Consider the following 15,806-nt stretch of genomic DNA (forward strand, 5'->3'; position numbering starts at 1 on the left):
TCCTGAGTAGCTGGGATTACAGGCACGCACCACCATGCCCAGCTAATGTTTTGTATTTTTAGTAGAGACGGGGTTTCACCCTGTTGACCAGGATGGTCTTCATCTCTTGACCTCATGATCCACCCGCCTCAGCCTCCCAAAGTGCTGAGATTACAGGCTTGAGCCACCGCACCCGGCCGAAAAAGGATTTTTAAACATCAAAACAACAACAGCAGCAACAAATACTATAAGAAATGTTCTCAGAAAGAGTTTTTATATTTGGGAAACAATAATATATGGTGATCAAGGTAAATGAAGATATTTTATAATTCTGGCAGACTGGGAAGATATTTCCAAGTCCTCAATTTTGAAAGACGTATAATTAAAGTCTGTTAACCTGAACAAAGGAGCCTCATAACTGTTTGTTTTTGCAGTATAGAAAAAGAAATCCTAGACAGATGAAGAAAAACAACCTCTAAGGTATAATGGAACAAAGGGAGAAATGAAGGAAATTGGAAACTTCAAGATATTGAACTGAGTTATGTTTCTAATTAGAAATGAAAAGAAAGTAGCTTATTTAAGTCATAAAGACTTTACCAAAGGAGCTATATTAATAGACATAGATAAGGGGAATATTTAAAACCATGAAAAAATTATCAGATTTAGATGATAGCCATGTATAGTAGTAGGATTATTAATAAGCCAGAGTCTGAAATAAGTACTAATATTTCTTTTGCTAGATTTTAGAACTAAGATACCAAAGGAAATGTTTATATATTAGAAGAAATAAATCAAGTAATGATTCAAAACAAAGAGATCCATTGGAATGGAAAGACGTTATAATTTCATGTTCTTTTTGCAAAGCTTGCTGTTTGTTCCATAAGCTTTATAGTTTAAATAACTACAATTTAGCAACTTGCTAAAGCAACACATGCTAAACATTGCCTTAAAAATTGATAAGCTTCTTTTATTATAACTTCAATTTTCTTGTTTCTCATCTCTAATCCTTTTTCCAATATGGTAAAACGATTTGCCAGGCAGATTGAGAACATACTACACTGTCTTCACAGGTGGTAGATAAAAATCACAAGACAAGTCAAAGGGATGACCATGAATTCGGTGAATATTTGTGTAGATACTGTGTCCTGACCACTGTGCTCGTTGTCAGTAAAATGATGAACAAAACAGACATTGAAAATCTGATCAGGAATATTCATGTTTCCATTCCTCCCTAGTCTATGGCCTCCTGATGCCTGCTGTCGTGAAAAAGTGACTACACTGACCAGCACTGAGGCACATTTTACTTGCAGTTTTTAAAACCACCTGATACTCACATTTTTTTTTAATTGTAACATTTTAAGACCAAATAAACTCTAACTACTATGGATATGTACTTATGACTTTTAAGGACAGGATGTTTTTATTATGCAATTTATTTTTTTCTTATTGTTATAAATGACTATATTGTTTGGCCCCCTTATTCCCATCCCAGTAATTAGGACAGGATATCTTTACAAATAGAAGTATTTAATGCCTCCACCTACATCCAAAATATTTACATACCAAAAGTCATGATTTTATATATACCAAAAAAGGTGCTTTTTGATTAATGTATTTTATATACAATTCAAATGTAAACAACACCATAAACCCACACACAGACACCTGAAGAAAATGACTTGGTCAGCTACATTCAGCTCTACAAGAGAAAAACAGCATGTCCTTTTCTTATTATCAATGCCTTAGAATTTAGATATGTTCATGTAGCTGATCATAGTCTATCAACACAGTCCTATATATATGCCAGAAGATAGGGAACCAGTGAAAGATTGCACTCCTTTTTTTTTTTCCTACATGTATTCAGTGCTTACTGTGTGCTAGGTGCTAAGGATTCAAAGAGAGTCAGAGAGAGTCTCTGGAGTTGAGAGTCTTGTGTGGGAACAAATAAGGCAAAGAGAGAATTGCAGTACCAAATTAATATTTGCTACAATTGAAGCAGGTGATAGTGAGTCGTGATAGAAATAGTTACCATTTATTGAGCATCTATTACATGTCAATAATTGTATGCGTACATGATCTCAACTTTTCACAGCAGCCTATAAGTAGAGCATTACCCCATTCCAAAACAGACATTGAAAAATTATGTGATTTGTTTTAAAATGTTATGGGTTTGAAGGCAAAATTTAAACCCATGATTCCACAGACCATATTGCCTCCACATCCAAAATACAAAAGATATCTCTCTTTTGTATCTTCATTTTATTTACAATTAGAAAGTCCTAGTGAAATATAGTTCAAATATGTCTGCATTCATGCACACACACTCTTTATTCTAGTTTGACGGGAGTAATGTAAGCATGATAACTAACATGAATTATTAAGACCTACACCACTGATCTGGATGCTTCATATTTGACATTCCACATATAAACTCCTACAATGTTAGCTTCCTATAATAGGAAATTAATAAACATTTGTTAGATAAATGAATAAATAACATGAAAAAAATTAAAAATAACAATGTGTCACAAAACCATAAAAAAGAATTTGCCAATTAAGAGAATGCATATAGTATCATATACTTAAACATATCACCACAATTTAAAATTTGGTAGAAATTAAAGATTCTCTTATCTAACATGATGTAAGGAAGTCTACTAACTCCTTTCACCCTTTCACATCTATAAACTCAACTATTATTATCAGGGTGACTTGCTCTTCATAAATAGCTTGCCATATCCATGGTGGTGCCTTTCGTTTGTTGAACTCTCCATTGGGAATGCCCTTCTTCCATCAGGTCCTTGTTTCTTAATCATACTTTAAGGCATATTCTTAACAAATGAAGCTTTGCCTGACATCTCAGGCAAAACTCCTGAACTCTCCTGAACTCCTCCCTTGGTCATTTACTGTATATAGCTTTGTCCTGTATCATTGGCATTTGTATATATGGCTTACCTCCCATACTAAACCCTAAGAAAAAGAGGACAAGAATTTTATCTTTCTCTTCACTGCATTCCTCATTAAAAATTACTGTGAAGAAAAATTCTCATACATTTATTAGTTAAATTAATATGTTCTTCTAGGAATTTAGAAACCAATGAAACAAATTTCCTTAAAGCTGATAGTTTTCAATAACCACTTTCTGACACTGCATTTCCAGGTCATCAGTAAAACACTGGCATTGAACAAAAGTTGCATACCTAAACAATATATAAAGGGCATGAAATTGGTATACTTTGGTGTAAAGACTGTTGCTAGCAATACAAACCTCAGTATTTTGCAATGACCACTTTAATGTTTTAGTACATTTTGTACCCAGTTTCTTCTGGAGCTGACAAAATAACCTTTCCCCTTTAATCTTCCTTTTAGTCTAACTAGGTACATGTTGTCATCTGAGTGATTTAGTGTCTCTGAGAACAGAGAAGAGATAATAAATGAGCAGCTTTCTGTCTTCCTAGCCACTAAAGATAAACCTCATAAAACTGGGGAGAGAGAGTTCATGCAAAGTGTACATAAATTTTTCATCTCACTTGCAATATTTTATAGCATTATTTTGTGGTTAATAGACGACCCTAAAATAAATATTGCTAGGGAGTATTTACCATGCATACTGTGATATAACAAGAAGATATGCTGATGTATGTTAAATAAAAGGTGAGGTTTGTCTCACTGTGGAAGAAATAGCTGTTTTAATATATATACCACTACCTGATGCTTATCCTCTAGGTTACTCTGAATAAAGATTCCCAAACATTTCACAGTGCTTTCTCTATATATGATTTTTATCCATTTCTATTAAAGAAGGTTTATGATAAATGCTCAAACATCCTGGGGATGACTAGCTAATTTCTCTAAGAAAATGTGTCATGAAAGCAGCTTCTATGATTATCTAAGAAAATTGTGTTTATTTATTAGCAACTTTCCTCAATCTTATGTCAAATGACAGATCTGATTTAAAATTTATGAAAAAGGAAGAATGCTTGTGGCCACATTTTAATGTGAACATGTTATAAAATATAACAAACTTTTAATAGGACAAATGAAATTATTGCTGTTCTTTTTTACTACTAAAATAATTACTTTGTGTCTAATACTTTTCTTCATTTGCTGAGCAATTTGTAGCTGCAACTATATTTCTTCTTTCTCATTTCAGTCTTTATATAGAATTCCTGAAACATATGTTCCCACTGAGCTAGTAGCCCTGATGTTAGTTTACACTACACAAATGATAACTGATAAGGAAATGATGGGATTAAGCTGTTCAGGGACTTGCAATAACTTGCTATGATAAGAGCAGCTGCCATATCAGTTTTATTAACCCACTAAATCACTACTAATAAATAAGATAATAGCTTTTGTCCATCATGTCTGAAAACCAAGATTTGGCTGATCAAAGTCTACAAAAAATTAAAATGTAACTTAAAATCAAACAGTCTACCATGTGCGTAAAATCTATCTGTGGGCTCAATTACGTTCTCCCTTACTTAGCCAAGCCATTCTGAGCAAGGTAGGATACAAGGTTTTTGCTTATCATTGTATCCAAGGACCTAGTTAGCAACAAGACTCTCAGTAAAATGCTTATTAAATAATTAAGATGAATAGCGAAAGTTCTTTGCCAGCAGGCACCCTATTTTACAATTTTTTGCATCTCAAAAACTCTTTAGCATCACGTTTTGTGCATCAATGTCAGTAGGAATGGACTGATTATTCTCAATGTATTTATAACCATAAAATATGCAAGAATTATTCTTCATTATTGTACTTATAGAACTTTGTTTCATTTTTTATTTATTCAAAACTTGAATTTAAAAATACTACAGAGAATAAAATCAGGTGTATACTTTTGCATTGGTAGTAAGCCTAAAGGGAAGAAAAGAAGAAACGTGAAAGTGAAGTCGATTTTTGTCTTAGTACTGGGAATGTACATTGTCTGCTGTTGCGGTTGCTGGTTTTCTTGGCTGGCAGGGAATGGTAAGCGTGAAGGAGCTGGATAGAGAGCTGAACTGCTAATGTGCCTGCAAATTGACTGGCTATGTCCCCAAAGCACACTTGTTAGGTGCTCTAGAGTGAGGCTTCCTGACCCCTCATGTTTATCTTTAGAGATTTTTTTTTCCATAACCAACAGCAGCAGTGGCCTCCTATGTGGAATATTGAACTTGTCACCAGAAACAAATTATTCCATTTTTAATTTTTCCTAATTTTGACAGTGGCTGAAATCTGGGCCTACATAGGGATCTTGTCTGTTTCGATTTTTTTGTTTTAATATATCTGTTTTAAATATTTTATCTCTTCTGCTCGATTGAATAAATTTTGAGCTCATTTTACACAGTCAAAATTTTTCATCTTTCACTTTTCAGTGAGGGCAAGAAATAGCATCATCACAAATGTAAGAGTTGTGAAGACATCACTGTAATGAATAACCATTTATTTCAAAACTTAGAAAAAATAGAACTTGAAAACAGATACTACATTCATTCATCCATCATTTTTAGACCCTACTAATCATCTCTTTGTCACATAGATTAGTGTTTTCCAAACTTTGGGTTTTATATAGGGACCAGTAAAATTTGGAGAGTGAGCCTCATTGCTTCATAAACCTCAAAGACAGCTAAGAACAATTTTTTAAAAGAGGGTGATATCTCATGCCCAGAGTACAAGAAAACCTTTTGAGTCAATCATAATCTAAAATAAATTCTGTCTGATAGTCCCTGGTGAGATGACTGGACATACTCTAGGTATCCTATAATAATTTGGCAAAAACTGAGAACTTATTTTTTAAGTAATCATCATCAGAACAGTTATACAATATTTATATATCTTAATATACAATCCAAGTAAGTTAAAATAAATACCACATTTATTTATACTTTTAAATAACCCAATGAATATTTAGTAATACTATGTTAAAAGCACTCTTTTAAACACCACAATAACAATAAAATATATTTTGCAAAATTACTAGTAAAATTGGAGTAATTATGATTCCCTGATTTTCTAAGGTATACTTACTTTATATTTCTGTCTTTCAATTGTTCATATTTCCATAGACATAAAAATATTTTTTATAAAATGTAAGTTTATGAAATAATAAACAGCCATTAGAAATGGTTGCAAAGATAATGTGCTAACAGAGGAACATTTAGGACTAAAATTAAAAGGCAGAAAATAAAATTGTGTTTGTTTTATTTGCTACAAATTTGTTGTTAGATAAAACATGAATGTCTCTAAATAAAATGCCTTATGATTGAGGCTTCGTAGAGTGTTATTTGCTCTCTGAAGAAGAATCTAATATATTAATAAAATTTAAGAACTGTTAGATCTGTAAAAAACAAAACTTAGTAAAACTTATGTGTCAAAAATCAAACATTCAATTAAACAATTGTTTGTTGATACAATAGATATTGGAAGAAAAGTAGTAGGCTTCCCTTTTTTTTACTAGTGGATAAAGCATAAATTTTAGAGTCAGATAAACTTTTATTCAAATGCCAACATTGTTACTGTGTATTATCTGTTTGGCCTTGGGCAAGCCAATAACTTTGGAAATGCAATTTCCTCATTTGTAATACAGTAATTCCTATCTTCTCTCATTATTGCAAGGATTAAAGATGAGTGCATGTGTCTGTGTGTGTGTAGTACTCAATAAATAATAACTTAATTGTATTGCTGATTTTTTTTACATATTGAGTCATTAATTTTTTATTATTAAGGATAGTGGGGTTGAAAGCATATTCACTCCTATGTTCGTTCCTGTACTTTATCTCATTTAACTCTCACAACAATCCTATAAGATACTGTATACCCACTTTACTGATGAAAAGCTAAATAACCCTACAATAAATCACCAGCTGGAAAGCTGATGTCACACAGCTATACATGGAAACATCAGATTCATGTTTAAAGATGTCTAACTTTAAACCCTATGTCCCTAACCATTGCATACTGCCTTTTGATATTCTATCTTCCAAGATAAAAGCTAAGGATATTTCTTGGAAATAAAGGCAGGAAAAATACCTAGCTAAGAATAATTATATTAAAAAATTACTATTTAGAAGATATACAACCTACATTTTGCTATATTTTTCACTATATGTAGTTTATGGAAAATTATTTTTTCTCTATGATATAAAAATATTTTTTTAAAAAAACTCATGTCATAAAAATCAAATGGCACATCACCACAGCAGAAAAAAATTCAAATTGTGAAGGCTTTGCTCTTGGGCACATCCATGGCTCTTAGATTCAATAAATTGCCAAAAGTCACCACATGTTTTTACATCAACCTAAGTACTAGAGCCCCACTGTGACACAATGGACAAGGTTAATGATTCACCTCTAATCCTAAAGGCTCCTTCTAGGATTAATTGACTTTCCCTGAAGCCTGTCAGCCCACCCTCTTGTAGATCCTGTCAAGAGGGTTTCTCTTCATTGCTTTGCCTCTTTTCCCTCTATCTATTTACTTTAAACACTATCTGATCTTTCCTCCACCTACACAATTCAGTAGTAATCAATTCAGTAGAATCCAGTTAAATTGATTGAACTTTGAAATAAAGTTGACTTGATTAGAAGGAAAGAACCAATTTTGCCTTTTTCAATCTGGCAATTTATTTCTCTTTCCCAGGCCACAATAATGTTAACATTAATTGCAATCAATTAAATAAGTGTTAATTGATAATCTATTATGTATCGGTCAACGGAAAAGATATAAAAGTGAATGAGACAAAGTTTCTGTCCTCAAAATACATGTATCTGTTTAGAGGAATAGATAAGTTAATTTTACATTAAGATAGGTACCAATAAACTGCTATAAGGGTGCAGAGAAGGAGCCTGTAATAAATCAATAGATTAAGAAAAGATCTAAAGGAAGAAGCTCAAGAGACATTCCTTCAAATGGGTAAAATTTCAACATCCCTATAGGGTAAAAGGTATTCTCCTGGGAGAAGACAGCATAAACTTGAACAAAAGACTGACAGTTGGAGTCAATCAAAGGTTACTGGGATGAGTATTTGGTGGGCACATAGGCTACATGCTAAAAAGTGAGAAATAGGTGGCAGGGTAAAATGAACTGGGACTAAATCATAATGGGCCTTGAATGTCAAGTTGAGGAAAGTTTGTCTTTAATAGCAGAAATTACAAGCCAGTGGAAGTTTTGAACATGGAAGAGATATGATTGAATCTGAACCTTAAAAGGTCAGTTTGGAAAAACTGCATGAATGGACAAGAAAGACAGTCAAGGCCAGGCTATGAAAGTAGCAATGAGGAGAGGCCTATTCAAAAGAATTCAAAAAGTAAGACCTATTTTTTGGCAAGTGTCTAAAGCGAGGTATCCAATAAAGCAATAAAGCCACTGGCCATATGTGAGTGTAAGCACATGAAACGTGGCTAGTCTAAACTGGCATGTGATATAAGTGTAAAATACACACTAGATTTCAAAACCATAGTATAAAAATGTAAAATATCTGATTAATAATTTTATATTGATTCCACAGTGAGATAATGTTTTGGATAAATTGAATTAAATAAAACATCAAAATTGATTTCACTTGTTCCTTTTTACTTTTTAAATGTGGCTTCCAGAAATTTTTGAATTAAATATGTGGCCACATTATACTTTTATCGTACAGTGCTGGATATGATGTCAGGGCAGAAGGAGGCAGTAGACAAGCCAGAAAAAGAGTAGTAGAAGAGGGACGAGGGCCTGGATAGTACGGTGACAGAGAAGCTATAGAGGAAGTTTTCTCCATCTATTTTAAGAAGAAGAATCTATTCAAATGCTAGGCAGGAGCCAAGGCAGATGAGTAACAGTAAAAACCAGTCATTGGATTTTTGCCATGGTAGAGAAATGGACTAGGCCAGAGGTAGGGGAAGCAACAACTCAAAGAGGGAAATACTAGAGCAATCATGAAGGTTGGAGCTTTTTTCTTTCTCAGCGTAAAGGAGATCTGGACATGCTTATAGGCAGAAGGAAAGGAGAAACTGAAAACACAGCACATAGAGAAAATAGCTGTTGATTGAGAAACTGTACCTGGGAGTTCTCCAGAGACTGTCACAACATAGAGGAAAATTTCAAGATACAAAGAGGGGGAATGTGTGACTGCTTATTTTATGTTTATATTTACATTAAGAAATAACCAAACAGGCCATTTGTGCATGTCATTTGTCTTGAAGAGAAAAGAAGGAGATATCAAGAAATTATTGTCTGGGAAAAAAAACTAGAGGAAGAACCTGAAACATGCTAAGGCACTTCCTTCCTACTCAAAGCTCTATACCCCCTGTTTTGGGCCTTGCTCTTTGGGAACATTGTGGAATCTATTTGGTTCACTATATTTAATTCTCATACATTCCTCCTTCGTGACACTGGTGCCTTCAGTAATAGCTTTAAGATTATGAAAATGACTCATTTAAATTATTTCAGCAGAAATAATAATTATTATGATTTTCATATGTAAAATTTGCTTTTTAAAAATTATTCTAAAATTTACTTTTTTTTTTTTTTTTTTTAGTTCTCATAGTTGATAAAAGTCTGCTTCATCAAGAGACTATCTGGTTCTCTTTGTACTGACAAAGACAATACTTATTTTACCTTTGTGTCAATCCTCATGCACAAGAGCAGAATCTGATTTATATTCATTGATATCTTACTTTGAATGGCCTCTTGTTCCAAGCCGCCTTGTTGTTAGGAGGGGAAACTTCTGGCGAATTGTCTAAAAAGAAAGACAATTACTTTAGGTTTTAGAAAGTATATGGTCCTATTACAAGCCACTTGTAGACAATTACTTGGGGAAAGTAAATGTTGAAATCTGAATGAACTGTGAGTGAACACTTAGTCTGGAAAAAGTAATAACTTACACATATTGATAAGCAATGTATCAGCAGAGGCAGGGAGGTACTTTTTTGGTTGAAGGGTTCTACTGACCTGGTCTCAATTTCAAAGGCAAAGCATACCAATATCTGCTTTTGCTTGATGGTACTATCAAAGAAATTATTACTTCTTGTATGTACGAAGTGACAAGATTTGAGTCTCTTCCTAATAATTCCATTCAGAGATAACCACAATTAAAAATCTATTCCCAACCCCAAAAGGACATATAAAACTTTCTCTGCCTTACTGTATCTCCATTGTAATGTTATAAAATTTTTGTTTTATATCTTCCTTTCTCTAAATTTGCTAAAAATAGGATCTGATTAAAAATTTCAAAAAGTCTTTTACATAGAACAATTTTAACCTCAATCTTTGAAGGTCCATACATGAACTTCAGAGAGCTCCACGGCAAACTATGTATGTGTTAATTTCTTGGAGGCTGGGTCTATAGTTTTACCAGATTTTCAAGGTGCTTCAGGACTGCCAAACAGTTACAAATTGTTCCCATAAGGTGAACTCACAAAATGGTAATGTTATTATGTATATTACAAGTTGTCTTATCCAAAATCCTCATTTAATAGAATTAGTAAACTAAATTTTAAAGAGATTAAGTGCTTTTCAGAAGGTCTCACAATAAATTAGTCCAGTCTAGGCTAGAACATAGGTTACCTGACTACAATGTGTAATATCACACTCTCTCTGTAAATAGTTAGATTTTCAAAATAAATAAATAATTTTTTATTATTATTATTTTGAGACAGAGTTTCACCCCTGTTGCCCAGGCTGGAGTGCAATGGCATGATCTCAGCTCACTGCAACCTCCACCTCCTGGGTTCAAGCAGTTCTCCTGCCTCAGCCTCCAAAGTAGCTGGGATCACAGGCATCAGCCACCACGCCTGGCTAATTTTGTATAAATTATTATTTTTTATTGAGAAGCTGGAGCATATTATTCATTATTTCCTGGACAATGAGTCCTTCTACAGGTTAGAATCTGGATTTCAATTTGTATAAGATACAATATTTGAGACTCAAGCTTCCTAAAGTATTTCTGGGATATCCTAGGTTCTCAAACACAGCATGACATGACTCTTAAGAACAAGACTTTCTTAAGAGATTGATTTTAATTCTCAGAATGACGTCTCTCTATATAAAGTATAGTGATGTCAGTTATACAGATTCCCATCCTAACTATATAGGTTGGATAGAAAGAAATACTTTTAAATGAGAGAATTCTAATCCATCCCATCATAAAATCTTGAGGTTTGGGATGTAAACAGAGTGAAATGGAGAATTAGGAGAACTTTTAATACATGTAAAAATCTGTTAAAAACTCATATATTTGAACTAGCTAAATAATAAGGATAACCACTAACCACGAATTGCATTATCAAGAGACGTATCACTCCATTTAATTTTGCTTCTTAACACTGGCCATACTCTCTACTTTAATGCATCCCTCTTTGAAGGGAAATGCTGCTGTTTAAACAAAGCTTGCTTTCAATTTGCAATAGATCTTCTAATAGTTAGGGTTCTGATATTCAAAATCAAGTTATAAAGATATAGCACTTCCAAACAGAGTCCTTAAGAGGATTTATGCCTGCAAAACAGATGTCTCAGTAGTCTGTAAGAGAACTTACACAGATGAATTTGTTTTTATGCTATCTGCCAGACATGACTTTAGTTATAAGTCACTATAGCCAATATGTGTCATTTACCTTTCCAAAGGTGGCTGCACAGGCTGGCTCTAATTTCTCTTTCCTACAGAAATCTAAGTAGTGTGCATAAAGAATGCACCGTGGTAGGCAAACTCCTTCACATACAATGTAATTCTCTTCAAGCCTAAGAAAAAGGAACAAAAATTAGGTCAAATCTTTTCTTTATTTCTCTTTTTCCTTCCACTTTCTCATTGATTTATTACCCGTTTTGAATATGGATTCTATACAAATGAGATAATGAGTAGACATAAGTAGACTTCTTTTATTCTGGATTTTTTTTTTAAATCCAATTATAAGGAATAATGTTATAAGAACAAGAACTCCACTGAAAAATCTGCTAGTGCAGTTAAAATATCATGAGTAACATAAAACCTTGCCTGGTCCACATCACAAATATTAGGTCTCCTTTATAAACCTCATGGGTCATCATGACTTGCTCTGTGACATATAAATATGAATGGTGAAATTGAAGATGATGGGTATTTAAGAAAAAAACATTCTCAGCACTAACGGGCTGCCAAGCTTCAGGCTGGCAAACGCCTACATTCTGTCACTTTCATTCAAAACCTATTTCTGAGCCCTGAATAGTTAGGGAAGTACAATGATGTATTTATTTGCAAAACACATGAGGAAAAACTCACTTTACTTAAATCTGAAATGACACTGATATATTTCTATTCCTATACATTTTACTACTGTGATCAGTACTATAGTTATCTAAAACATCCTATACACTTAAAAGATAATGTAATTCTCTATAGATATCTCCAAACATAACATATAAAACTTTGACTTTATGTTATCAAAATAATTATATAACCTTTAAAAATTTGGAGTAATTCCATTTAATTTGCAACTAAGCACAACTTATATATGTGATAAATACATATTTGTGTTATAACTTTCTATAGAGAAATGTAGAAATTAAACTTTTAAATTCCATTCCCAGTTTTCCTAATAGTTCAGTAGGTGATTTTGACTAAAATTTACTTATATCAATTTTATGTATTGTAAGATAACATTTATTATAATGCAGAAATGATGTAATATGGAGTCTGCAGATTAAAATCGGATGAAGCCCTTCGAAGACTTGATTTAGAATATCCTAATGTGTACAAGATAATGGCTATAGAGAGTATTCCCTGAACAGGTAAAATATCAGTCACCCACACATTTTTTATGAAGATAAAATAAAAACTGAAAACTAAGATCTAGTGTTTCAAAATAAGAAATCAATATATGTACATAAAATCAATTGACATACTACAGTTGATAATGAAAACTGGAATTAATCAGTCAGCTTTTTCACTTTTATTTTCAGTTCTAGTTTTTAGCAGCCCTGAAATAATCTATAACCTTAAAAAATTTCTCAAAATATGAGTAACTCAGTTTTTTTAAATGTATTGCATTCCATTTTTAGAACAGAATGTGAAAAATTCAAACAAAAAAGATGTTTTATAATTTCAAAAGTTTGAAATTGTTATGAGAAACATTTATTATCTATTAAAAATTATATTTTAATTACATGTACACAATGGTCACATTTCATCTTCCTATTTTGATATTGTTGTAGTAGGCATTGTCTTTGTCTTCAAAATATTGAATCATCCTAGACATAAGTATGATGTCATTTGGGATATAACTTTTTTCTTTAATCTTAACTTATAGATATTTATGTATACATTTATTCATAAAAGAAACATGTATTTTCCACACATTCCAATTTAAATAGAAGAAATAAGAATAATCATTCAAAACAGCTCAGTAATATATCTGAAATCAAAACACTTTTGCCCCAGTTATCCTGCTGCAAATAGTTGTATCCTAAATATCCCAGATAGTTAACTCAATTACCTAACTGCTCTAATATATTCTTAACTAGTAACCCGGACACCAGCTTCAATAGTTAAACTCCAAATTTAGATGAATATTTGGCTTATATTTCAAATATTTGAAAGAGTTCAAGCATATAATCACAAAAAACTACCATATGTAAATTGTAATTAAATGTTTAAATAAATAATAAAGTTAAAATTTACTAGTTCTTTATATTGTATTTCTCTAAGGCTCCTTAGATCATACTTTACATAAAATTAGGTTATTTAATCAGTAAATATGTAGTCCTTTTCATTAGTTTGTTTGTTTTTTACTTGAAACTTGTGAGGAAATTTATACTCCTATTTCTTCCTACTGTGTAGGGAAGTTTAATATAATGTTTTTACTTTGGAGCCTTTTTTCTTTTAGATATATATTACAAAATGTTCATTCTACGTGGAAATCCTACTGATAAATTTTTGGTTTTAAAAGGTTTTCCACAAAATCCAATTTGTAATATTTTATTATTATAATCATATGTGACAGATGCTATAAAATAGTTGAACATCTTTTTAAGTTTGTAGTGATATCTTAACTGATTTTTCTGTCTTCTACTTCAAACACATTTTATCTTATAGAGTATACACTATTTTTAATTTGCCCTCTTATGAATAAAGGCAGTGTTAAGATCCTTTCTCATTTTAAGTTGTTTTTAAGAATCATATTTTATAAACTCAAAAACTATCAAATAGCAAATATGTAAGGACTGAACGGATTGTGTTTTAAGCCAATACGTAGTAAAAACATTCATTAATGCTTGCATTTGAAGAAAATATGGTTTTAGTCAATAAGGAACAACGTAATGTGGTTTTTATTTGTATTGCAAATCCTTCATCAGTAGTTGTCTATGTCTCTATACTAAACATTCAGTGAAAAAAAATAATTCTGTGTTAAATTCTAATTAGTTTTTTAAACTTTCCCAAAAAGTTTGAGGCAGAAGTAAATTGTGAAAAACAAAGATCCTGAAGACGCTGGCAGTTAAAACGTCAACAGGTGCTTCAGTGAACCCTGCGGCGAGTCTCACCACTGCAGCGTGAGCTGTGTCTGCTTCTTTTTATCCTTCACAATCTGCGTGATGCTCTTCTTCTGAGACAGGTATTGATCCGCTGCTTTGGTTTTGCTGTCCTGGTTGTCGGCATCCTCTTCCTCAGAGGAAAAGTTATCATTGCTTAAGTGCATTTCTGGTTGCCAGTTGAAGGGATGATAAAGAAAAACAGAATATCAAATCAACTAAGTAGCCTCTAAGTGTACCTTAACTTCAAAGGAGTAGCCTGCTGGGGTGGGGCCGGGGGGTAGGAGAGGGAAGCTATGCAAAATCCCTTAGAGTTGACAGTCTCTACTTGACATTTTGCTGAGGAAATACAAAGATTTGGACAGAACATTCTCCATCTGCCTTATGTTTGTTTGTGATGAATTATTATTATTGGATGCCCTTCTTAGAATACATCCTCGTTCCCTTCCCAGCTCTGGATGGGGCAGAGCACTCACCTGATTTCACTGCCCCCGGCAGCTCCGGGTCTTCTCCCTTCTCCCCGCGGCCCAGCTCGCCCCCGGGCTGCGCTCCGGCCCCCAGGTACACTCTCTCCTCCGGATAGACTAGCAAGCCCTTGCCCAGGAGCTGCACACAGCAGTCTTCCTGGATCCCCGGGGACAGTTGGGGCGAAGGCTGCGCCTGCAGGAAGGTGTCTTCCAGGTCCGGGACCTTGGCCATCCTCCTGGCCGCCGGACACCTCGGCGCGGGCGCCCGGCCGGTTCCCTAGCGGAGCCTCAGCCCGGGGCGGGGCGGGGCGGGGCCGGGACCGGGGCCCGCAGGGGCGGGGAAGGAGGCCTCAGGCTCCGGGGTGCCCTGGCTCTGCGGAGAACTGACGCCGCGCACCGGTCAGCTCCGGCCGCCCTGGGGCCGCGATGGGCCGCTGTAGGACTGCGTTATTCCACCTGTTTGCGGTCCCGGCTGATGCTCCCTCGGAACTCACTTTCTCACCTGCGCCCGTCACGCCATGGTCACCCACAGCTTCCCCCTCCCTTCAGCTCTCTCAACCTGCGCTGGCCGGAGGACAGTTTTCACACTCAGAGATCCCAGAAAGATCCCGGGAAGCCTCCCTCTCCGCTGCAAGGAAAATGCAGCTGTAACTGGCCCCATCCCTACTTTCAAGGTACACTTTTGGGGCACCTGGCCGCGCAGCCTGGACTCTGCACTCCAGGGACAGGGGGAAAGTACCCCAAAGTACCGCTCAGTCTTTGCCTAGCAGGGGCCGGGCTTTTTACACCGGGAACCATCCGAGGGATTGATGAGGGCTCTTTTCAGCGCTTGAGGAAAGATCCCGTCTCGTCACACACTGCCCTGCTCGAGGGCGCACAGTGGCTCGTATTCCTGGGTC

The 15,806-nt window shown here is 34.5% G+C and overlaps 1 protein-coding gene across 1 annotated transcript in view; it reads right to left on the reverse strand.

Moving 5' to 3' along the window:
- RFX6 (regulatory factor X6) overlaps positions 1 to 15,202 on the reverse strand; it is a 55,858-nt gene extending 40,656 nt beyond the window's left edge. Inside the window, exons 1-4 of the mRNA XM_017549184.2 lie at positions 14,917 to 15,202; positions 14,453 to 14,609; positions 11,554 to 11,677; positions 9,619 to 9,680 (exon numbers count right to left, since the gene is read on the reverse strand). Of these exons, the coding sequence (XP_017404673.1) occupies positions 9,619 to 9,680; positions 11,554 to 11,677; positions 14,453 to 14,609; positions 14,917 to 15,139 (566 nt within the window). The 5' untranslated portion in view covers positions 15,140 to 15,202. The remainder of the gene's footprint in view (positions 1 to 9,618; positions 9,681 to 11,553; positions 11,678 to 14,452; positions 14,610 to 14,916) is intronic.
- Positions 15,203 to 15,806: the final 604 nt, after the last annotated feature.

The sequence above is a fragment of the Cebus imitator genome, unplaced genomic scaffold (genome assembly GCF_001604975.1).
Source record: "Cebus imitator isolate Cc_AM_T3 unplaced genomic scaffold, Cebus_imitator-1.0 Scaffold11, whole genome shotgun sequence".
In the NCBI taxonomy this organism is placed as follows: Eukaryota; Metazoa; Chordata; class Mammalia; order Primates; family Cebidae; genus Cebus; species Cebus imitator.